The sequence below is a fragment of the Alligator sinensis genome, unplaced genomic scaffold (genome assembly GCF_000455745.1).
Source record: "Alligator sinensis unplaced genomic scaffold, ASM45574v1 scaffold886_1, whole genome shotgun sequence".
In the NCBI taxonomy this organism is placed as follows: Eukaryota; Metazoa; Chordata; order Crocodylia; family Alligatoridae; genus Alligator; species Alligator sinensis.
Window position 1 is genome coordinate 1395066 of NW_005842040.1, and position 23722 is coordinate 1418787.

At 47.1% G+C, this 23722-nt stretch overlaps 1 protein-coding gene across 6 annotated transcripts in view; it reads right to left on the reverse strand.

Annotated features, from left to right (window-relative positions):
- Positions 1-23722, reverse strand: part of ORMDL3 (ORMDL sphingolipid biosynthesis regulator 3) — a 46080-nt gene that overhangs the window by 17964 nt on the left and 4394 nt on the right. For 4 of the 6 annotated variants that reach the window (XR_003093798.1, XM_025202920.1, XM_025202918.1 and 1 more), the window contains exons 2-5: positions 22434-22585; positions 19856-20062; positions 16380-16531; positions 15806-15955 (exon numbers count right to left, since the gene is read on the reverse strand). Coding sequence is in view for 5 of the 6 variants with exons in the window: in XM_025202920.1 (XP_025058705.1) it covers positions 15820-15955; positions 16380-16531; positions 19856-20029 (462 nt within the window). In the remaining variant the exon portion in view is untranslated. Of the gene's footprint in view, positions 1-11830; positions 15956-16379; positions 16532-19855; positions 20063-22433; positions 22586-23722 lie in introns of those variants that run through there. The other 2 variants (XM_025202917.1, XM_006022543.3) reach the window with 2 other exon arrangements.

The following is a 23722-nucleotide window of genomic DNA, read 5'->3' on the forward strand; positions in this document are numbered from 1 at the left end:
CCGACCCATCCACCATGACTCTCTGGGTGTGACCCTCCAGCCAATTCACCACCCACTGGACTGTGTAGTCATCCAAGTCACAGCCTCTTAACTTGTTCACCAGTATGGGGTGGGATACCGTATCGAAGGCCTTCCTGAAGTCTAAGTATACGACATCAACCCCTACTCCTGCGTCCAGACGTTTTTGTAACCTGGTCATAAAAAGAGACTAGATCAGGCATGATCTACCTGCTACGAACCCGTGCTGGTTTCCCCTCAGCATAATTTGTCCTGCCGGGCTCTCGCAAATGTGAGCCTTGATAATTTTTTCGAAGACTTTGCCTAGGATGGAGGTGAGACTGACTGGCCTATAGTTGCCCGGGTCCTCCTTCCTCCCCTTCTTGAAAATGGGGACCACATTGGCCCTTTTCCAGTCCTCCGGGACCTGGCCTGTGCGCCACGAGTGTTCAAATATTACCGCTGTGTCACCCTGGTTGAGAATAAACTCCCAACTGTCCCCAACTATCCACCTCCCGCACCAGACCCTGGTGGCCGCCCATCCTGGCTGCAGAACTCTGGAGCTCGGAGAGGGACCCTGTTTCCAGGGCTTGAAGGCAGAGTTGCTCCAGGCGTTTGCTCTGGTGTCCTTGGGGGGCAAAAAATCTCCCAGGCTTGGCCTGGTTTTGACTCACCATGGGACATCCCCTACAGGTGAGTATCCCTTCTGTTACAGTCTGTTACATAAGAACATACACTTTGCCCATCATGGTAACATTTTTTCTGAGAAACTTGTATGAGGAGTTGGACAAACTTAAGTAGACGGGGGGGAATCCACAATTTTAATCTTCAGACATTTGCGTTACAGTTGTTACAGACAGTAGCTGTCTACCTGTGGGAGACTTCTCTTTCCTCTGTTGCAGTAAAAAGAACAGGGACACATCGGATCAATGACAGGTTAACTCTTACGACCAAAATGGTAGCAGATCTTACGGCTCAAGTGCAAGCATAACTTCTAGCCCAGAAAGGAACCTTGTTGACATAAATCATGTATTTTGTCTAATGTTTTTATCTTGTCTTCTGTCAAAACACTTCAGTATTAAGTTCTTCATGGTCAGGATGGTCTTCAGCATTTAGACATCTCCTATAGCCGTATGCCCCTGGTCCATGGCTGGACCTTGCACATGACCACAATACAAGTAAATGATAATTAAAATGGAAAACATCAGGATCCCATTTATTTGCCACTAGCACATGCTTGTTTATACAGTGCATGGGATGACAGAACTAAGTGCTGATCCTGAAAGCTGTTCTGCAAGCATTGACTTGCATCTGCAGAACCCCACTGACTTAAGGATCGTGGTACTTAAGTAGTGCATAGGCCATGTACTGGATCACCTCACCAAGTCATTTTACCAACAGAGTCCATTTCTGTAGGTTTATTTTGGGAACAAGTATAGGAGGAGGCGGGAAATTAGACTACTGTTTCACAGCTGCATATGCTGAGTTTCAGCAACATCCAGGGATACTCATCTATCTACTCTCATTCTCAGTGTCTAGCCTACCCTGAAGCAATCATTTGTAAATGGCTTGTCAGACACTGAAGCCCACGAATTCAATCTTCAATGTCTGTAGCATCTCTTCTAATGCATAATGGCAAACAGCAAATCCTAGGGCCTTGTTACACTTTCAGCAGTTGCAAATCATTAAAAAGTTAGTGCATGTTAGGAGATAACCCTCGCCCGAAAGGAAACAACTTTGCAATGCTAGACATGGGCTAAACTGTTGAATGTGCGTCTGCTCATGTTTTAGCATTAAATTGAACCTGTGACACCACTCTTATATTCTGTAGCAGATTTGAAAGAGTCAGTGCCTAAAGGTGGAAGGATTGATGATCCTGGATGTATCCACAGCCTGTATTTCCTTTCTACAACCTCAAACCTCTTTGTTAGGAGGCTTCCACAGACCCAATGATTAGACAGAATCACTTAGTTAGTCCAAGAGCACTTTACATCAATTCTTCAATTAAGGACCAACATAAAAAAACCAGCATTAATAAAGACCTTCTGTGCTGGAGTAAAAACAGAGATGTTTAGCAACCTAGCTTTTCTACTGCCCAATGCCAGTCGTGCAACTTGCTACAGTTGAGGCTGGGCCCTGAGAAGGGGCTCAAGGAACAGAAACCTCCATGCTTACTTGTAATGTTCAAATGCACAGAAGGTGTTGGGAAGGCAGGAACCCTGGCTGAGGATCAATCAAGGGTCACGGGGAAAGGGAGAAACTGCATGTAGAAAAACTCACTGGAGCATGGCCTTGACTCCAAGCTCTGTCCCAGGCTCCTGATGTGACCTAAGGAAATTCATTTCTTTCTGTGCTTCCAGACCCACACACCAGCAATGATAGCACATTTCCTCAAATCTAAGATGACCCTGAATTTAAGATGACTCCCCCCCCAGTAATTAGATTCTGAATATGGAAAATGTATAAATTGGTAAACAATTTCCAGGCATGAAATCTAGTCACCAGGGGGTGGTCTTGAATTCATCCCTCCTGCAACGCTACAGCAGGGAAAGTGAGGGGGGGAAGGGGCAGGGCAGGGGCACATGGCCTTATTGCCCTCTCCTCCCACTTCTTCCCCCTACAGCCTTCCTGCCCCCCACACCCACCTGCACCCCGCCATCCCCTGGTCCCCATAGTCTCTGCCTTTTCACTCCCCAGTATCTGCTTCTTCCTCCCCAGCCACCCCGCACAGCCTCTGCCTCTCCCCTCCTTGCTGTCAGATGCTGCTCATGCTCTGCTCTACTCCCTGGAGCACAGCTGGTGGAAGTGCGGCCCCTGCTGGCCACACAGCAGAATCAATGCTGCTGGTTGGCTGAGCAGGGGACCCCTGTGCTCCCTGCTTGGTGGGAGCTGGAGCCAAGCTGTGCTTGATAGTAAGTAGTGGGGAGGGGGACAGGGGAGGGCAGAAGTGACAGAGGACAAGTGGAAGGGGAGGCAGGAGGCTGCTGTGGGTCTGACTCTGGCCCTGACCAAAGCTCAGGGCCAGAATCAGAACTGCAGCAGCTGCCTGCTCCCCTCCCCTTAGCAAAGGCAGAATATTCTCAGTGAAGCACTGGCAAGGCCTCTGCTCAAGCCATTGCTTGATGCTGACAGTCTTGCTCCCAGGTTTTTGTTTGTCTGTTTTTTTGCAGGGGGAGTGGAGTGAGGTATCATTTGGAAAGTACTGGCCCACTATAAACTCTGGTTATACAAATTATTTATAGATTTCTTTCATCCTCATCACCTTGTTCGTCCTGGGTGTGGAACAGGAACCGCTTAAGTAGCACCAGTCTCGCTAATAATGCATAGGAATATGCTCAACAAAATGCAAAACTCTAGAACTCTTGGTTCAGAGATGATAGCTTTTATTAGACCACCTAAGAAATTGCAAAAAAACCCAACCTTTTTCTACAAGCTTTCGGGCACACGCCCCTCCTCAGGCTCAGGGAAAATTAAAGATGGTAAAAAGTCCCCATAGGTAGGAAAATGAACTTCATTTTTGCACAGAGGGAGCTGAAGATGGAAGTCTCCCCCTCTGGGCCCATGAGAGAGTGAGTTGCTTTTTGATGTGCAAATAAGGCAGTGTTCCTTCCCAGGTGGTATCAGGTGGCAGAAAGGCAGGGAGGTGTAAATATCTTTCTTGTAGTTCAGCAATGAAGTTTAAATTTAAAAAATCAGCTACAATATGAGGAGTTTTTTACCATCTTTAATTTTCCCTGAGCCTGAAGAAGGGTGTATGTACCCAAAAGCTTGCAGACAAAGATATTTTTTGTGTGATTTCTTAGTCTAATAAGAGGTATCATCTCTGAACCAAGAGTTCTAGAGTTCTGCATTTCACGGCTACCAAGTACATCGCTGAAACATGGGAGATGCCAAATTATAGCCGATTTTTGGATTTAAATTTCATTGCTGGACAACAAGAAAGATGTCTACACTTCCCTGCCTTTCTGCTACCTGATACCACCAGGGAAGGAACACTGCCTTATTTGCACATCAAAGAGCAACTCACAAAGACACTCTCATGGGCCCAGAGGGAGACACTTCCATCTTCAGCTCCCTCTGTGCAAAAATGAAGTTCATTTTCCTACCTATGGGGACTTTTTACCATCATTAATTTTCCCTGAGCCTGAGGAAGGGTGTGCGTGCCTGAAAGCTTTCAGAAAAAGATCATTTTTATGTGATTTCTTAGTTGGTCTAATAAAAGGTATAATCACTGAACCAGGAGTTTCAGAGTTTTGCATTTCTTTTTTGTCTCAGACCAACACAACTACCAAATACATCCCTAGGAATATCTTGGCTAACAGAGTTCTTTGGGTAAATGTGATCTCTTTTATTAGACCAACTAAATAGTTAGAAATATTGTTCTTTGCAAGCTTTTGGGCACAAACACCCTTCTTCAGGCATAGGGAGAGTCTGTTGTTTTGTGTTCTCCTAGATGGAATAGCAGCCAATATGTAAAATGCAGGTCTGTGAAAATACAAATGCCTGGCAGTGAGGATCAGAGCCCACGGGAGACCATAGGTGTGAGACAGGTATGTTGGGGTGGAAGGTGGGGAACGTTGACCTGGTGATAGACTATAGCTGGTAAAATGTAGAGAGGTTACCCTGGGGTTATTGGATGGCAGGCAGGGTGCGTGTCATAAATCTAATGTCTTTATGTAGTCCATGATTTTTTTTGTATCTAGTAGATTTATGAAGTAGGCTCATCTATGAAAGGTATTTTGTAAGTTCCCCTTGAGGATTCCTCACACTAATCCTGTTTAGGCCTACAAGCTGTATTTCATGCTGCTAACTAAAAGGTGTTAGCATACCTACTAGCCAAAGCAGATTGCCTCACTTTGGTACAGCTCCATTCCATTCCACTTTGGAGGGCCAGACAGCAATTATGTACAGTGTTTTGTTTGCCCTGAAGTCACCACAGGGAAAGGGGGCAATCCAACTGGAAAGAAATTAGCTAGCATTTCAATAATTCTGCAACACACTGTACAAGGTACACGATGTAGGAAGAGAGCTAAGGTGCAACGTTCCTAGATTGTTCAGTCTTTTCTAGGAGCCAGCACATCACTTTGGCTTTTAGAGTATTGCTCTCTAAACTGAACTTTTCTCCCTCTTAACTAGGAAGAAGGGCCTGAGACGAGTTATGTCAATAGCACTGAACAACGAAATCACGTCTTCACCTGGATCTTGTTGGTATTGCCAGAGTTTTGGTTTCTCTGTTGAACACTGAGCTCAGCCTTTAATGCAGCACCATGTAACCAGTGCAAAAACGGGAGAGATCCTATATCAGGTAGCAAGGTTATAGCAGATGTTGGAGAGGATGCAGAGATGCCAACATGTATTTTATTTGACAATACTGTCAGCTAGTCTAATTTCACTCCCTGGAGTAATAAGGGACAGGTTGAATTGAACCTATAGAAGACAATATACTTGCCCTGCTCTTTTCCTTCTAGTTTACCTGCTGAGTGAGGTTAGAGCGAATTAAGTTCTGCACCACCTCTTCTTCTTCTTAGTTCCCTCATGCAATGCTATAGCTTGCAAGTCAGTCTAATATGAAGGTGTGCTTCAGCCTGTGAAAACAGTGAACCAGACACATGCTGCTGTGCTGCTGCCCTCTGCTGTCTGGAACCAGCATTTTAAGACTGTGCACTAAAAAGGCTCTGTATCAGTGGTCACCAACCAGTGGATCTCAATCCACTGGTAGATCTCGGAGCCTCTTGGAGTCAATATGAGGCTGGGGCAGGGGGTTGAGTGCACATGCATGCCCCAGCCCAGGAGGTCAGTCCATGGGGGAGGGAAGGGGCAGGGCTAGATCGAGGGCCCTGCAGTGAGGGACAGTGCCGCAGAGGCAGGAGCAGGGGTAAATTGAGTGGGGCCCCAGCTGTGTGGGACTTACCTGCTGAGGAGGTGCACCCCCAAATAATTTTTTTCCCCTCTGCCTTGATCTGCTCCTGCCCCCACTTTTCCTCCCTACAGACTTACCTGCTGGGCAGGGGGATGTGGGGTGGCGGCGGCACACAGTAGATCTTAGGTTGTTTTTAAATGCCAAAGGTGATCTCCTATTTTAAAAAGTTGGAGACCACTGCTCTATATACTATAGTGCTAAAAAGAAACCCTTGAAAACAGTTACATGACTTTGATGGTACAAAGGTCTTGACACCTTGAGATGCTGGAGTACTCTGGAGATGGGTAGATTTATTTGTTCAGTCTATTCATTTAGATCTGTATGAAGAACTAGGAGTAACTCTATATATACTACTCTGATGCTGAACATTAAAAATGCAACTGAATAAATACCCAATATAATCCAAGTCCAGCAGCACAGGGCAGGGTAGTCCACAAGCAAACTGGCTTCAGCCTTAAACTGTCCCTTGAGCAGTCTCCCCAACAAGCTTCCCCTAGTCCTTATATATCTGCACAGTGTGCTCTACCTATCTCTAAAGCCAATAATGCATGGCTGGTGCTAAATACTGTTTTCTTTTTGTTCCTCTTCCTCCTCTTCCTTGTGAGATTTTGCAGTTTGAATCCAGGACTTTCATTGTAGATTGTGCCCACTTGAGCCAAAGGAGTAGCATCACTTTTGAGCAGCAGTAGCAGGTTTTTATCCTCCATGTGGACAAACGCCTGGGGACAAGGACACAGTCCATTTTACAAGCAGGTTACACAACTATCTCTGCCCCAGACACTGTTTTTTCGGGTCTGACTGGCAGAGCAATACACCTCTCGGCTTTGTCCCATTAGACAGTTCTCCGATTTTCCATTGGAATGGATTCATCCCCTCTGCAGATTTAAACTAGAGGTGGGTTATATTGGAGTCTGAGCTTCACAGCTCAGCTTTGAGAGAGACTCCTGTTCACCATTCCTTCTGCACCATCCCAGCAGTAAAAGCCTCCACACATAAGTTACTTACCAGCATCGGTGTGTTCATTTTGTCTTTGTTCTGAGTACAACCCCATCTGCCGTCTATTATTTACTTGCTATTATAGGCTAAGTTTTTCATACTTACCTTATTTGTGAGTAATGAAAATGCAGCAGTGACCTGACCCCTCTACCTTCCTAACGCTATAGGGAAGCACTTGGCATTGTCTTTATCTTCGTTCTGCCTTCAGTTGTAGACACATGCACAGGCTTCGCAGCAAGATCCAGGCTGGACAGACTGAGATCCCAATACGGGCATTCAGCACTACAGCTCTGCTGATCCAGAATGTGACCCTTTATCTAGAAAGCCAGTGAAAGAGGCAGGAGCCTGTTACTTGCACATCACCTTTCCCTCCTGGCAGCCAAAGACCAGTATAGCTGCAACCAGGAGCCCAGTTGAGATGCTTGATCACAAAGCAACTAGAATCCTAGGTCAGACGGGTGGGGCAAATTTACGTTTTCTGCATGTGTCTCTTGCAGCCACAAAACAGAAGTCAATTGATCAGAACTAGGAGACTGACACATGAGAAAACATAAGCCAGGAGGTATCTAGATTAATTGGAGCAGGACCTCTCCTGTAAGCGGGGGATATTGTTTAAACATTATCGGTTTAGAAGAAGATAGTAGCATCAGTGTAAAAACATAAGAGCCATATTGGGTCAGACCAATGGTCCATCCAGCCCGGTATTCTGTCTTTGACAGTGGCAGTGGAGAGCATTGAACCAAATAGATCCAGAGCAGTGGTCATCAACCAGTTGATCTCGATCGACTGGTCGATCATGGAGCCTCTGACAGTTGATCTCAGTCTGTCAGAGGCTCCATGATTGGGAGCAGCAGGATGCATGTGGCTGGGCTGAGCCATACCCCCTGCCATCCAGGCCAGGCTGGGTGAGTGGGGTTAGAGCCTGGACGGCTTATCTGGGAGGCCAGGGGCTGAAGCGGGGGCTGGAGCCGGAGTTGGGGAGGCTAGATCCTGGGGTGCCCTTTACTTACAAAAAGTGATCTTCACCATAAAAAGGTTGGAGGCCACTGATCTAGAGTGATATATTCCCTACTCATTTCCCTCCCTGACATCCACCATTATTGGTTTAGAGATGCCAGAGGAAACATCTGCAACCATTCTATTCAACAGCTATTAATAGGTCTATTATCTATGAATTTGTCTAGTCGTCCCTTTTTTTAACTTGGCTATGGTCTCTTCCTCACCCACCTCCTGTGGCAATGAATTCCACAAGTTAATTATGTATTATATATTAAAAATACTTGTTCTTGTTAGTTCTAAACTTGTCTCCTACTAATTTCAGTAGGTGTGCCCTCGTTCTAATATTCTGGGACTTGGTGAACAACAATTCTCTATTCACTTGGTCCACACCCTTCATGAGTTTATAGACCTCGAACATAGCCACCCCCACCTCCGTCTTCTTTCCAAACTGAAGAGTTTTAGCCTTTTTAGTCTCTCCTGGTATGTCAACTGCTCCATTGCCCTAATCACAGTGGTTGCTCTTCTCTGTACGTTTTCTGATTCTACTGCATCCTTTTTGAGATGCAGAGACCAGAACTGCACATAATGTGCTAGATCCCAGCTCTTCCCTCCACACTAGTTGGCTAAGCCAAGCACAGAGGTACAGCATTTAAACTCCTAGTTAACTTGGATTCAAAATGTACTGGAGTGCTGTTTCTTACGCTAGATTACTCAGTTCTCCAGCTTTCAGCATCTTTCATATCAAAGGCAAACCAGAAGGATGCCAGTTGCACAGTCACAGAAGAATCACTGATAGTGCTCTGTGTCACTGGTATGGCTTCTCCAAGGGGAGGAGCAAATCAAACACTGGCATGCATCCATGGAGGCATCTTGAGCAAGGCAAAGGAAGTCAGCCTCCCACTCTACTCAGCCTTGGTGAAACCGCAACTGGAGTGCTGCATCCAGTTCTGGGCACCACACTTCAAGAAGGATGTGGAGAAGCTCGAGAGAGTCCAAAGGAGGGCCACACGCATCATTAGAGGCCTGGAGAACAAGTCATACAAGGAGAAGCTGAAGGACTTGGGACTGTTTAGCCTGGAGAAAAGAGGACTCAGGGGGGACTTGGTGGTAGCCTATAAGTATATCAGGGGCATACATCAGGGCTTGGGGGAGCATCTATTCACTATGCCCCCCCTTGAAGGACAAGAAATAATGGGCACAAACTGGTTGAAGATCGCTTTGGGCTAGACATAAGGAAAAACTTCTTTACAAGTAGAGTGCCGAGGGTTTGGAACAGGCTCCCCCTGAGAGATGGTACAGTCAACCACCTTGGCGATCTTCAAAAACATCTTGATGCCCATCTTGCTGGGGTCATCCGATCCCAGCAGTCTTTCCTGCCCAAGGGCAGTGGGACTGGACCTGATGATGTGTAAGGCCCCTTCCAGCCCCTAACAACTATGAAACTATAAAGATTTGCCCTTACGACTAGCTGAATAGCTACATGCACTGTAGTCCTCCCTCCTCCTACAGTTGTGTATCTACAGCCTGCAAGAATACCAGATTCATTTCCAGGGGCAGTGCAAACTGCTGAATTTATAAGCCGCAAGCATTTTAAGTGCTTGGGACACTTGCATCTCAGGACTGCCCTGTCCTCCTTCAACATATTGCCATAGCAGCTGTAGTCTTCTAAGGCCCTTGAACTGGCTCTTCATCTTCCAGCTTAAACAGGAGCAAGCTGGCAGTAAGGTGTTGTCAGTAGCTGTGGAATCTACTTGCTTCCTTAGCCTGCCAACACTCAAGTGCTGTTACAACAAGCTTATCTGTCCTCCAAAGCATTCTTCAATAGGATAGGTCAACCAGGGTATGCAGGTGCAGCAAAGGCCCCACCTGTATTTATCATAGGCTGAGAGTTTCTTTTGCAGAGAAGAGTCACTTTGAGCACCTGAAAATTTCTTTTGAATAAATCAGCCAGACTTCTAGGAAGCAGAAGACAAACATTTCAAGCTGCACACTGGCAAACACAAGTATTGGGCAGGTAACAAGGACTCTACAAATGTCTGTTCCTCCTCTGTACAATCACCTCTGTATGCATAAATGTTAAGGCCAGAAGGCAAGTATTCTGATCAATTTGTCTGACCTCTTGCAGATCACAAGGCAGAATTTTACCCACCAATTTCAGCAACTCCCTCAATAGTTTGCCACTGAACTAGATCATAGATGCATGCACTCTCCATCTGGTGGTTTCAAGTGATGGAGAGGCTACCACATCTTTTGCTGATCTGGTTCCAAGAGTTAAATTTTCCATACCAATTAAAATGTGCACTTTAGCCTGAATTTTGCATGTTTAATCTTCTAGCCATTCTATCTGGTTATGCCTTTGCCTGCTAAGGCATGGGAAAAATGAAAATCAGGTAGGCTATCAGAGTGGGTATGCAGTTGTTGTGGGGTAATCATTAGCCTTCCACTTAGTTTTTCCATGTTTACAATATTGTTTTAATAGCAAAATCTAGACACACACACACAGAGCTAAACACAGGACTTTACATGAATACTGACCTTTATTAGTTTCTCTTAGAATACTGTACAAAGGAGTAATAAAAATATTCACACTTTGTCTTAGAAAGTTCTCTAGATGAAAGACTTTTGTATACACGAGGAGAAAGGGCAACTCGGAAAAAAAACAAAAAACACAACTGCAAGTCTATGTACAATGCAAGAATGCTGCATAAAAAATTGATGTAGCTCACTGAAGTTGACCCAAAGGGTTTATTATGCACACGCACACTTAAAATATATATTGTAAATCAAAGCAATATAAATCATATGAGAGTGAATGTGTGCTAAAAATGCAACCCAGCTGTTACCCCTTCTTCAGGGACCAGTACCGTATTTTATATAAAAATTATTGTTTACAACCTGCTCAATTGTTCTTAAAATAAACCCTCACAGACTAAGTAGCCCTGGATCTGAAATAAGAAGGCAGCACTGATCCTGCAGTCAGATCTGTGCAGAAGGGTTCTATAGTGCCTTGAAAGAAATCCAGCTGTTTGAACCTGATTACAGGGTTGGGTTTTACCCCCAGTCACGTTAAGCCAGTGGCGTTCTATTGTCCTGTGCTCTGTGGACAAGTATGAAGCCCTCACAGTAACTGATGAAAAAGATACCACAGCAGCAGGCAAGAGGAACAGCTTTTGCCAGGCCAATGCCATGTATGTACCAGTATTTAAAAACCCTGGTGTCTCTGCCTTAGTGTTCAATGCAGAATTAAAATGAGAAGCACTTGCGGTAGCCATGTCTCCTCCTCCTTGCTACTTAGTCACATTATGAAGCACAGCTTTTGTTCCTTATTCAGCTGAACTTCACCCCTATCACTATGCAGAAAGCCAGCACAGGGCATAGGGTGAGATTTGTCCAAGTGCCATGTAAGACCCATTCCAAGGCGTGAAGAGTCAGTTGTCTAACTTGCTATTAAGTGCTTGGGAAATTCAATTCCTGGTTAGAGAGGCTTCATGAATAGGTAGAAATGCAAAGGCCCAAACAAGGCGAAAGAGAGGATTTTCCCTTAGGGATTATCACCACAGTGGATGCAGGTATATTTAAATGTCCAATAATTCTAAACTACAGACAGATGTTCTGATCTAGGAGACTTGTAGGTGCTCTCCCCCCAAATATGGTTTTTCATCACACAGGAGTTTCTTCAGCACTTTTTGCTACTTTCTTTGACTCTCCATGGCAAGACTGGCCCTTCCTCATTTGTCATCCGATTCTGAGCTGCCATCTCTGCTGTCCTTCATCCCCAGTCTTAACTTATATGAGCAGCTTCAATTCAGGGTTCTAGGTTATCTAAGGGGATGTCCATACCACAGTTCTGGGTTCAGATGCACTGTGACCAGAATGTGACATTTGGCTTGTTGGTGAATATTTTAATCCCCCAAAAGAAATATGTTATTAAACTTATCTATTAAGGCTTTAACAACCAATTAAAAAAACCCTGCACTTTGGATTTCAAAATGCCCCTTTGAAAAGTTCATTGTTTTATTCTGGATATCTTTACACTTCATCCTTAAACACTACTCATTAAGTGTTACTATACTAGTTTTAATTCATGCTACAATTTGTCTGTGACCAGGTCCTTAGCTAGCATAAATTTTCAGAGCTTCCTTGCTTTGGGTGGAACTATACTGCCTTACACCAGAGCTGTCCAATTCAGAATGGCCAAGGGTGACATGTAGGGCAGATGCCAGCACCCTCCCCACCCCACTATGCTGTACTGCATAGGCAACCCTCCTGCTATGCCCCAAAGGCCCCCCCCCCACATCGTGGCATCACTTGCAGGGGCAGTAAGTGGAAGTTGGAGGGAAGAGTGGAAGCCCAGAGACTCTGGTGGCAGCAGCAGTTGGAGCGATGGGGAAGAAGCAAAGCTTAGGGGCTGCAAATTGACCCATTGGGAGGGCCACATGCAGCCTACAGGTTGCAAGCTGGAGAGCTCTGCTTTACACCATGCCAGAATCTGGCCTCTACCAACACTTTATGATTCTGCTCTAAAAATAGAAATCACTCTGCCTTGGCATGGTTTACACATACCACAAAGAGAAAAACAAAAAGAACAGATGTCAATATGGGAATCATGCTTTAAAGCAAAAAAGCCCTTGATTTTTTTATTTTTTGTCAAACAAAGTAGTTCTGTGGTTTCCTGCCCCACTTTCTATGAAAATTCCAGCCATTAAAATCATAAGTTAGAAACCTAAGTGGAGGTGGCATTCTGTCCAAATACATGACAGCTCCCCATGAGCTACTGGATATATAGATTTCTCCAATAATGTATCCTTCAGGCTACATAAGTTGCCCCATTTGCCTACGTGAAAGCATCGTTACCACAAAGGTGAAGTCAGCAGTCTTACCATTGGCATTTCAGACACTTATCCATAACATTAATTTCAGGACCAGCTCAGAGGTACTCATCAGCCCTTGAACAAAAACAGCACTAGACTGAAGCAACTGTTTTTCAAGACGCTATTGACTAATAGCATGAAAAAGTGTACTAGCTGCAGGGGTATGTGGTATCTTAACCAAAGCAGCAATCCTCTGTCACAAAGGACGGGGGAAGTCTTGTATCAAATTAACTTTCTGCATTTGTCAGCCTCCCTTTTTAAAAGGTGAAAGTTTAAGAACCCAGATCAGGTTCACTTTTTGCCGTCTTCCTCTTCATTAATATTTAAAGCATAATTTCTAACTGTGAGGCACTCTAGAGACAAGAAGCCTCACAACAGGTCTGTGAGGTAGGTAAAGTGTTATTCCCCTCTCCTCTGCAGAGTAGATAATGAAACCAAGGCAGAGAGGTTAAACGACTCACCCCAAACCACATGAGCAGTAGTAGAAGAGCTGGGATTTGAGCGCAGGAGTCCCTAACTCCCACTCCTGTGCTTTGACCATTAGATCTGGTCTATATTTGTCAGTATCCACTGTATCACCTACTCATTTCTAAAGCAACACTCAACTAACACATGAACTAAAATATCTTGAGTGTTTACAGCATCACCACCAAAACCTTGAGACAACTAGAGCTCTCGGAAACACAACAAAAAATCACCATTAGTACACAAAAGAAGCATGAGAAATAAAAACAAAAGTCTACTGCAGTCAGCACATGATCTTCTAGTAAACTGTTGCTTTAGGAACACTGGAAGTCTACTCTAGCCAGCCAGAGCTATACCTGCTGTGAGCAGAGAGCACCAATTTGGTGAGGAAGGAAGTTCAGTTTTGCTACTGTGCTGCATCCCTGGGTAGCCCTACCTCACCATCACAGCCAAAGCACCTTCATCTCTTACATCACAGTAAGCCCCACGTTTATCCCAGACCTTGATTATAAGAACTTTTCTTCAGCAGTCCCTCTCCACGCAGGGATTACTGGGGTTCTACCGCAGAGTGTGATTGAAATTAGAAATAACCCAATCCCCTCAAACTAGCTTCTGAGGGTACAGAAAACTGCTCGCCTGCATGTCAGAGCACCCCATACCAGATGCACATCACCCAGTTGAGCTTGGGGGAAGAAGGAAAGGAGGGGCAGGGCATTTCTTCAGTTGCCCCTTCTTCATCCTAATAATCCGAAGTGCAGAAAACAATTATTCCCTCAGACCTCCTGGAATGAGCTCACAGTGCATGAATAAAAGCAAAGTGAGAGTCTGAAGCCAAGAGACTGGTTGATCAGCAACCCCTGATCTTTTATCCAGCAACACTTTATGCAATGACCTGCTCCCCACAAACTGCTTTTCCTGCTACAGCCCCATTGCCCCCCTACCCCTTTTCTTGATGTAGGACTTGTACCCACTGACATGCAACTCCCCCCGCCCCTCTGAAATCGACCCACTAGGTCAAGGGCAAGCAAGCGGGGGCTTTCAGTCTGCACAAGAAACAAAGGCAAAGCATACCACTCAACCTACTACACACTAACAATCTTTGCTGTCCAGGAATAGATGGGTGATGGTCAACTCTAGCTGTGATCTGGGTGCAAAATGGAAGCAGGGAAAAAGATGGGCTTTAGGTGACATATAGATGTACTTTCACCACCGTAAGCACACTGCCCACCTGGGATTTCCTATGCTGCCGGCACAAATTAAGAGCTACAGTGACCTGTTAGGCCTGTTGCCATTTGTCCCACAGCTCTGTTAACCTTGCTAATGGCTGTTCTGGAGCCCGTGGGAATAATGCTACAACATCCAGGCTAGAAGTCACTGGGGCCAATAACTGACAGGTCTCCAGGCCCAATCAGAATTCACAAAACTTTTTAGCATGTGACATCATGCATGGAACTTTGTTCCCAGAGCTAGGGATTTAGCAAATCCCACTGATCTATGCAGACACAAGAGGTGGGCAAGAGGTTGGGGTGAGAGGAGGAGGAGGTCATTCAACTCCAACCATTCCTACATCCCTGTTTGTACCAGCATGCCCACTACCAAGCAACAACCAGTTGCTTGCTAGAGTCCACGCGTCAGTCCTCAGCCTCCCTCACTTAGTCCCAATCTCCACATCAATAGCTCAGGCAATAGTAACACTTTCCAACAAACCAAAAGAGGACTTAAACACTTCCTCCACGTGCTGCATGGGGTTATTGCTGGGAAGGGGCCCATGAGATGAGGCAGAACCTCCCACCCCACATTCTAAAATACAGCCACTGCCCCTCAGAAAAATGCCCAGACAGACAGACATTGGTAACAGCTTGAAGTAACAGGAATGAATGGGACCTCAAAGGGGATTTGGGATCTGCCAACTCCCCCCCCCCCCAATGGATTGTATTAAAATGTGCCATGGAAAACAGGAAAGTCTTGCCCAAAACACGAGGTAGCACCTTCCTGTTTTCTTATTAGAAAAGCAGTTCATTTCCCAGTGACAGCAGAGAAGTTTAAAAAATAAACTCTACCCCACAAAATTCAAGTGACCAGCTAGCTGGGAAATCCGTCCACATCCTCTTTAATTTCCCCACATAGCCCTTTGTGAGGGTGTCCAGCCTCAAAAAGGGAAGGTATATTTTAAAGTGCATTTGCCAGAGCAATAAGTACCAGCTCTTATGGCATTCTCCCACCTTGCCACTCTCTCCAGTTAGTGTACAGGCTGGATGGAAACCTCCCCACAAATGAACCTATTTGTACCTTGAAGTCTCAGCACACCTGCATCTATGTGTGATATTGGAGTAAAATAAGTCTAGCCCATGACCTCCAGCTCCATGCTAAACTCTACTCAGGATTCTGCTACTCTGGAGCCTGCTTAGACTGACTGGGCATGAGGATCCCGCATGCGGTATACAAGTCTACTGGATACTGCATTTAAACAGCTGTCGTGAAATTGTATCCCAGTGTGGCACGGAGGAAAAACGGGACTAAAGAGAAAGGATTTCTGCCCCCCTCCCTGCCAGCTCACTTCATCCATGAAGCTTAGTATTTGTTGATCCCGAAGATGCGGACACCATGAAGCTGCGGCAGTTTGGGGATCAGGACGCTCATGAGGGAGATGGTGTTGATTATGAAGTGTATCCGGTCATATTTTGTGTAGAAGCTGGTTAGGAAGTACCTGGGAGGAGGGAGGGAGGGAGAGAGAAAGAGGGATGGGGGGGGAAGTTGAAATACAACTGCCCACCTCTTTAATCAGTGCTGTTACCCCCAAGGACATTGAGAGATGGACCACTTGTTGCTTCTGCTACAGCCTCTCCCATTCCTTTAACGGAAGAGTTTCTCCCACCTCCAAATGTAACCAACAGATTACAGTACAAAGCTGGGCTGCAAATCTGGCAGATACCACAAAACACTGGGCACCATTGAGATTTTGCCACATTCCCAGGAGCTCTCTCACTCCTTGTCCCAAAGGCTGCAAACACAAGCCAGAGATATTCTGAAAGCCAGGAGAGGGCATTGGTTTGCTGAGGCAGCGCCTGCAAGAGGATAACTAAGATGAGCTGGGCTGGGCTATGTCCAGCAGGACAACTGGAAGTACTCACAGCACAATGGGCATGATGGTGAGGAACTTGCGTGATGCTGTGAACTGCACGCCGTAGTCCATCTGCTCCCAGTGAGTGAGCAGCCGGGCCTTCCCCTGATCCGGTGTCTCGAAGGGGGTTCCTTTCACCGTGTGCAGGAAGATGTACATGCTCTGTAGCAAACACAGGCAGAGGGTAAAGCATGTGTGTGACTCCCCAGACCAGCAGCCTGCAAAGCATTCATCTGGAAAAGGCCTCAAATGGCCAAGCTGAAGTGAATGACTTGGCCACTAGGGTAGTGTAAGAATGAAGTTGTAGCCGTGATGGTCCAGAAATTATGCAAGGCAAGGATTTCTTAGGGCGATATCCTTTTACTGGACCAACTGCGTAGTTGGGACATTCAAAAGCTTGTCTAACATTATAGGACATTCTTTCTAAGGTATCAATTATAGGAAGCTAGGCATAGCAAGGTAAGCACAGTGTATGGAAAGGCCCAAGAGAAATTCTCAGAGGTAGCAGGCACAATTAGCAGAAAAAAAGAAACAGAGTTCTGGGAAATCAAGGCCTATCAAAAGGGGGAATGGGATGGGGGGGACAGTTTCACCTTTCTTTAGGAGTTTGGTAAATTATAATGGGCTATAAATCCAATATCACTGTTTAGTCCTTGGTTTTTAGTGTCCAGCCAGCTTATGTATTTCTGTTCCCAAGTTTGCCTTTTAAAGGTGTTAGATAGATTTCCCTTGAGCAAGAGGATAGCGAGGTCAGACATGGAGTTGTTCTGTGAGGAACGTGTTCCTAATGGGGAGTGTATGTCTCCATCCTTTATATTTTTTCTGTGAGAGTTCATTCACCATTAGGAGCACATTTCCACACAAGAAATCTGAGACTGACCACCCCGCCATCCCCCTTTTTATATACTTTGATCCCCGAGGAAGAATGCCTTACAATTGAAACCTTGTCTAACTTTATCACAACTACATAGTTGGTCCAATAAAAGATACCACCCCAAGAAATCCTTGCTTCTTGGCCACTAGGCACTGTCACCATCTGCTGGCAAGGCAGGCTCTGTTTTGGCAATTAATTTTGAGGGATGTTAGATTGCTTGGGCCCCAGCTCAGAAGTCAGGCTGCTCCAGCCCATGCTTCCAGGTCTGTACCTGAAAACCCAAAGACCTGAAAGCATGCTGGCTGTCACCTCACACAGTACAGAGCATAGTCATATCAATACATCTAGATGCGAGGCAAGGACTCTAGTGGGTGATCTTTTACTGTACCAACTGCATGGCTGGGATAGACGTAGACAAGCTTCTGAATGCAGCACTCTCTTCTCCAAGTCATTCAAAAAATGGTCTAAGATGACAGCAGCTGTGCAGTTGGTTCAATAAAAGATACCACCCACAACAATCCTTTCCTCCTGCGCATTTCCTGGACCGTCATGGCTACATGACTCCAACACTACAGATGCATCTAGATAGAAACTGAACTTCAGTATCAAACCCCTTCCTGCTGCATAAAGCACACCCAGAGACAACACAAGATGCACCTCCTGCCCTGAGAAGGCAATGAACTGAATCACAATGCCCAAAACTCTGCACTGGAGGTGGATGCAGAGGCTGTTGGCAATCAGTGCAGGGGGTGCTGGTAGCTCCTTCTGCTGGGCTCTGTTCCCCTGCCTATCCCAGAAAGGCATTTCACCTCTGTGCGCCTTGCATATCCACCATCCCCAATGCAAAATGGGGAAAACATGATCGCAGTGATTCTGAGTTCACAGGGAGGGGATGTGAAGATTTAAGTTACTCTTGTTTGCGGTATACTTCAAAAACCAACCTAAAAGGCACTGAAGAAAAGCAGGTCAGGGAAGCAAAGCAGGGAACCCAGGCTTTGTACTGAGGGTTAGTGGTGAACCAGGGAAGTGATTTCATGGCTCAGTGCCTCAGTCTCCCCATCTATAAAATGAGATGAATGGTGACTCCTTTTGCACAGAGCTGTTGGAGGATGGCAGAGGGCTTAGTCTGCCAAGACAAGGTGTGTGAGAGGAGCCAGAAGGCAGCATATTCTTGGAACAACGCTCCATGTGCTGTTTGGCACCACATGCTGTGGGGCACCAGTAGCAGGTCTGTGGCTGTTGTTGTTCACAAGCGAGTGCTACTGCTGCATTCAAAGCCTTCCTGCTTCTGAGTTGTAATGGGAGAAGTAGGATCGGCACAAGAGCAGAGCAGAGCTGAGCCCATCTGCCATCAGCCTGGAGATTTATGGGAGGGGGCACTGGGGTCCCTGCCTGGGGGTCGATTTCTGACCCTGATTAATCACAACCTGCAAAGTCATTTGAACTGACAGGCACACGTGACTACTGGGGACCGCATCTGTGCTGAGGTAATGTCTGACCTTGGACTCAGGAGCTGCTGCGGGGAGGTTGCAGCCTTGCTTGGGAAGAACCACATGCCAGGGCTGTGTTGGGGAGGGGCTGAGGGGAAAGCAAGTCATCAGCAGCAACGTGCAAAGGGGATTCCTCTGAGCCAGAGGAACAAAGGAGATGGCAGGGAATGGCTGTGGTTTTGTTGTGTCCCAGCAGAGGGCAGCCATGTGCCCACAACCTGCACATGCACAGCAGCATCCTTGCAACTGAGGCAGGCAGGTCCCAGGTCCCCACTCCCAGATGGTCTCACAACTGCCTGGGAAAGGAACCACTTCCCTACTGTCACGCATGTTCCTTGTGCATTATGCACTGGCACCACACCACTGGTGTCACACACACAGCTAAAAAACTAAATGCCTATCCAAGCTGCCCATGCTCCTCTCTTCCTGACCCATCCAGTTGGCCCGTTCATGAGTCATCAACTAAACCCTCCCATCCCCAGTGCTGCAAACTCCCCTGGGATGCACAGACCCTTTCTACTTCTGCACCTGGTACAGCTGACATGTAGGTGGAGGCAACAACACCACGCACATAACCCACAGGTTTGTTACACTGCCCACCTCTCTCCATGCCAGATGCTCTGAGGCCAGAGCATTACAGCTCCTGGTCCTTGGTCTTTCGGCTCAAAAGTATAAAGAGCCTGGAGGTTGCCAGTCCAAGCCTCCATGTCAGCTAAGAAACATCAGTCCCACAAGCTGCTCTCATCCCACGATGCTCTGCTATGAGCACTAGAATGAGAGAAGGGTTTTAGACCAAGCCAGCAGGGGCAGGGAAGGGCCCTGTGCTGCAGACAGGAGCTAGTTCAGTTGCTGAAATAAGACCCCAAAAATCAATTCACACAGGAGCCAAATACCCAAGCATTTGGGGGCTACTCACTAACCTGGGCTGGATTTGAACTCATGACCCACAGGCAAAAGGGGACAAGTGTGGAGTTCAGCACATCCACGTTCACAGGGGTTCTGGAAGGGGAGGGGGGTTTAATTCTACTGGAATTTATTCACTGTAAAGGAGTAGCCACCCATGTGACTACCAAACCCCATCATGGCTTGCCTGTGGCCCAGTCAGCCATGGCAAACACTTACCATGTTGTGGATGATGTTGGTAAGAGTCCAGACCACAGGGACGCTGAAGAAGGGGATGCTCAGAAGGACCACATGCAACAGGCCAATGCCCAGGACATAGGAGAGCCAGATGCCCCGGCTGTTCATAACCCGGGTGTTGGGGTTCACCTCGCTGTGAGCTGTGCCCACGTTCATGTTGGCTCCCACAGAAGCCAGGCAGACCTGAAACTGAACCGAGAGTCACATCAGGGCTCTGTTGTTCTCCTGAGTAAGCAGCTTGTAGGAAAACTCCATGCAATTTCCCCATTTACCCACCTCTCCCTGCCTCACTACTCAACCAAGAGCAGCCCAAGACAGAGCACAATCTTCTAGTTAAGACTGCCAACTCTGGGTTAGGTTCCTGACACTGCCCCTAGCTTGCTGAAAAACCTTAGGCAGGTCCCACCACCTCCATGTGGTACAAATGACATTCTTGATACATGTTAAGTAACAGACGACATTCTTGCACTGTAGCTAAATCCATTTGCAGCTGAGATACAGTGCTGAATGCAGGAGAGGTTTGCAGCTCCTGTAGTACATTTGGTACAACCAGGACAGGTGGATGACTTGCTTCCTGTGACTACCCTGGGAAAAGCCAGCTGGGCATTTTACAGGCAAAGATGAACCAAGTTTTCTAAGTGAAGCCATTGCTGAAACCTTGTTTGGACAAATCCTGCAGTATAACATTGCCTTAACATGCCCTGTTACATCTGGATCCTGCTAAGACTTAGTGGCGAAAGGCTTTGCATGCTGGACTGATCCCTCAGAGTGGAGTGGGGTAACCTGTGCCTGCAGGGGCCTGCCTGGGACCAACCACATCACAAAATCAGGCCTTTATTTTGTACAGTCTTAAACACCCTGCGCCCCAGTCCAAAGTTATGCAGAGGCAATTAAAGACAGTGGAAGGAGACATGAGGAGTTCTGGGTGGGGGAAGGTATGATCCTTTCACAGCAAAGTGAGGGCTGAAAGGAGAGACACAGTAAGGCTATAGCAGAAAGTGGGAGCTGCAAGGGAGAAGGTTATAACCCTGCCAGAGAGCACAAGCCCCAAAGGCACTTGAGGGCCACTGAGTCCGATTCCCAACAGCAAATCAACAGCCAGAACCCATTTTCAATTGGCACCCAGGGTTATGAAGAGCCCTAACTACCACCAGAGGGGCTAGGGCTGCTGGCCACCATGTATCTGTGCAAACAAGCAGCACATGCCACATGAAGGATTCAATACAAGACACACAACACAATGAATTGTCAAAGGTACATCAACCAGTGGAAGGAGGAAACCTATGAGGAACAGGACCTAGCTGGGGAGATCTATGCGTAGCCCCCGGTCAAATGATGCTTCAGTGTGTTCTACACGATGGAGATAAAAACCAGGACAAAGCAAACAGGAAACCACCAATTTCACATACCCCCTGCACTAGATCTCAGCTTGTCTGTATCTGTATACTCCACAGCAAGTTCCACCCAGGAGCAGATAACATAATGTTGCTTTGGTTACAGCAACATTACAACAAAATTAATACGCCAAAACTTATGGGCAAAATTTGCTGGTCACAGGCCCATCTCCTGAGCATGCCGCCACCAGATTTCATGCAGGCACCCAGAAACTGGCCCAGTAGCCTGGTGCAGATTCAGGACCTCAAAGAAGTACATCTAGGGACCTTATCCCTCAAAAGCATAAGTGTCCACATGGGCCAGCAGAATGCTTTCATGCTGGACTCAACAAACTCGTTGCATCACACACAGTTGGGCTTCAGGCCAGAAGTCACTGGGAGGATGTCTCTGGCCTACAGCCCACAGGGGGTCACTCAAGAGCACTGCAATAAGCCCTTTCAGCCTCTGAAGGCATGGATGCTTAGGGCAAGCACAGGCACTGTGGGGTCTATAAACATGCTGCCTTGTGCTCAAGCCAAAGGGCTCCCCATTTCTACTGCACTAAATGCTTTTGTAGGGCAGGGGCTCTCTCCTGGTATTTCTGACCCATCCTTTGCCTTAGACTTTATTTGGTGAATTTAAGGAGGGGACAGGGTTTTGCAGACTTTTTGGGACCAGATTTTGCATGAGCAGAATTTGGGCTGATAACCAGATACAAGAATAACATCTCCACCCTGGCACTTCAGAAGGGACTCACAGCATGCAGCACTGGCCTCACTCAGCTCCCAATGATTTCTACAAGACTTGGCCCTGACTCAGGCAAAAGGATGAGGTGGCATATGAAGCCTGACAGCAGAAGATGACTTAAAGGTCATCACAGTCCCCACTCCCCTCCTCCACTGGCAGAAGTATAGTAAGGATTTTACCCTACCCTGTTCCCCACCTCGTGGGCTAGCTCACTGGAGGTATGGGCCAGGAGCCCAGGATCCAGGAGCTTACTGACCGGAGGTATGTCCTAGCCCCTGATTCCCAGAAGGTGTAGAAAACTCTTTATAATAGCCCCAAGGCTGCTGTGACTTATTCTAAGACCAAGCAGGTACTTGCACATCCCTAGAGCACTCCCCCCGGAGCACGATGGCTGGGCCACACCCCATGCAAGTGCAGAGGAACTGATAACTGGGCTCACCGCTGTCCTAGCCACAGAGCAGGCCTAGGCACAGAACAGTTCCTTCTTCCCAGAGGGTTCCAGCATCATCATCTTGCCAGCCTGGCTCCCACTGCTTGGAGACTGGGTGCAGGCTGCCTGGGAGCCCAGCAACTCTATCTTCCTTCTTGCTCCTGCCAAAAACAAATGCTATCATCCCTGCAGCTGCTGTGTCCTTCAAGCCTCGTCATTACACATGTGGGTGCTGCTTGCTATCACAGACATCTGGTACAAGGCAGCACTGCTATCTGAGCAGCTGGCTGAAGGACAGAGGAAGACTTCCTTCCACCCCTGCTTAGAAACCACAACACCACAAGCATGTAGATGGTGGGTGCAGGAAGGGGCTATTGTGCTAACACCTGCAAGCCAACTTCCCCCTGCAGCTTCCTTAATCAGAGGACCTTACCTATTAGGGGCCTGGCCCTAAGACTGTAGCAAGACTGAGGCTTGGTCTAACCATGGGACTATAAGCCAGGGACTCCGGCAGCCCGAGCCTAGCTTAGCTACCCAGACCATTTTCAGTAGGTCACATAGGGCCTGATCTAAAGCCCACAGAAATCCATCAATCATCTCCTGTGGTGCTCTGACACCCCTTCTTGTCTAAGGGCGCACTGACTTCTGGGCACCCAATCCAAGGACCTCCAGTGCCCTGATTTTCAGAGAATGCTGAGCCCGATCTAGCCAAGCTGGGCTGGCAGGTGCCCTCTGGGAAGTAAACATAGCTGGGCTTAGCTCAGTTCCCACAGACAGATGAGCCCCAGCAGGCTGCACATGAGAGGGCCAGAAAGGCAAAAGCAGCTGCTTCCTCCTCTCGAGCTGTGTAAATGTCAGGGACCAACTCAGCACTGGTAGGCTGCAGGATGGGAACCCAAGACAGGAGTCGCAGGAGGGGGCTATAGGTCAGGGCTAGAAAACATTAGAACTGGATGGATACAGAAGAGGAGCAGCAGGTAGGAATGTCTGGTGGCCAAAGCTCTGACAGATGAGCCTCCCCTCTCCCTTCACTTTGGCTGAGTGCTTCCCGTCACTAGTGTAGCCCCAGTCTTTACCCTGAGCCTGGCAAAGCATGAAAGCTCGTCTGCCCCTGGGGACTCCAGCTGCATGGCTGGGAAGAGAGCAGAGCAGCCAGCTGCTTCAGGGGTGTGGCTGGAGTTTCCATTGCTTTGTGTTTCCTATGCGTGGCCAAATCCCCTCTGTAAAATTACAGAAGCTAATAAACTGTGCCCTGGGTGTAGGGGAGGAGCTGATGGCTCTGAGTGTTTAGTCTCCAT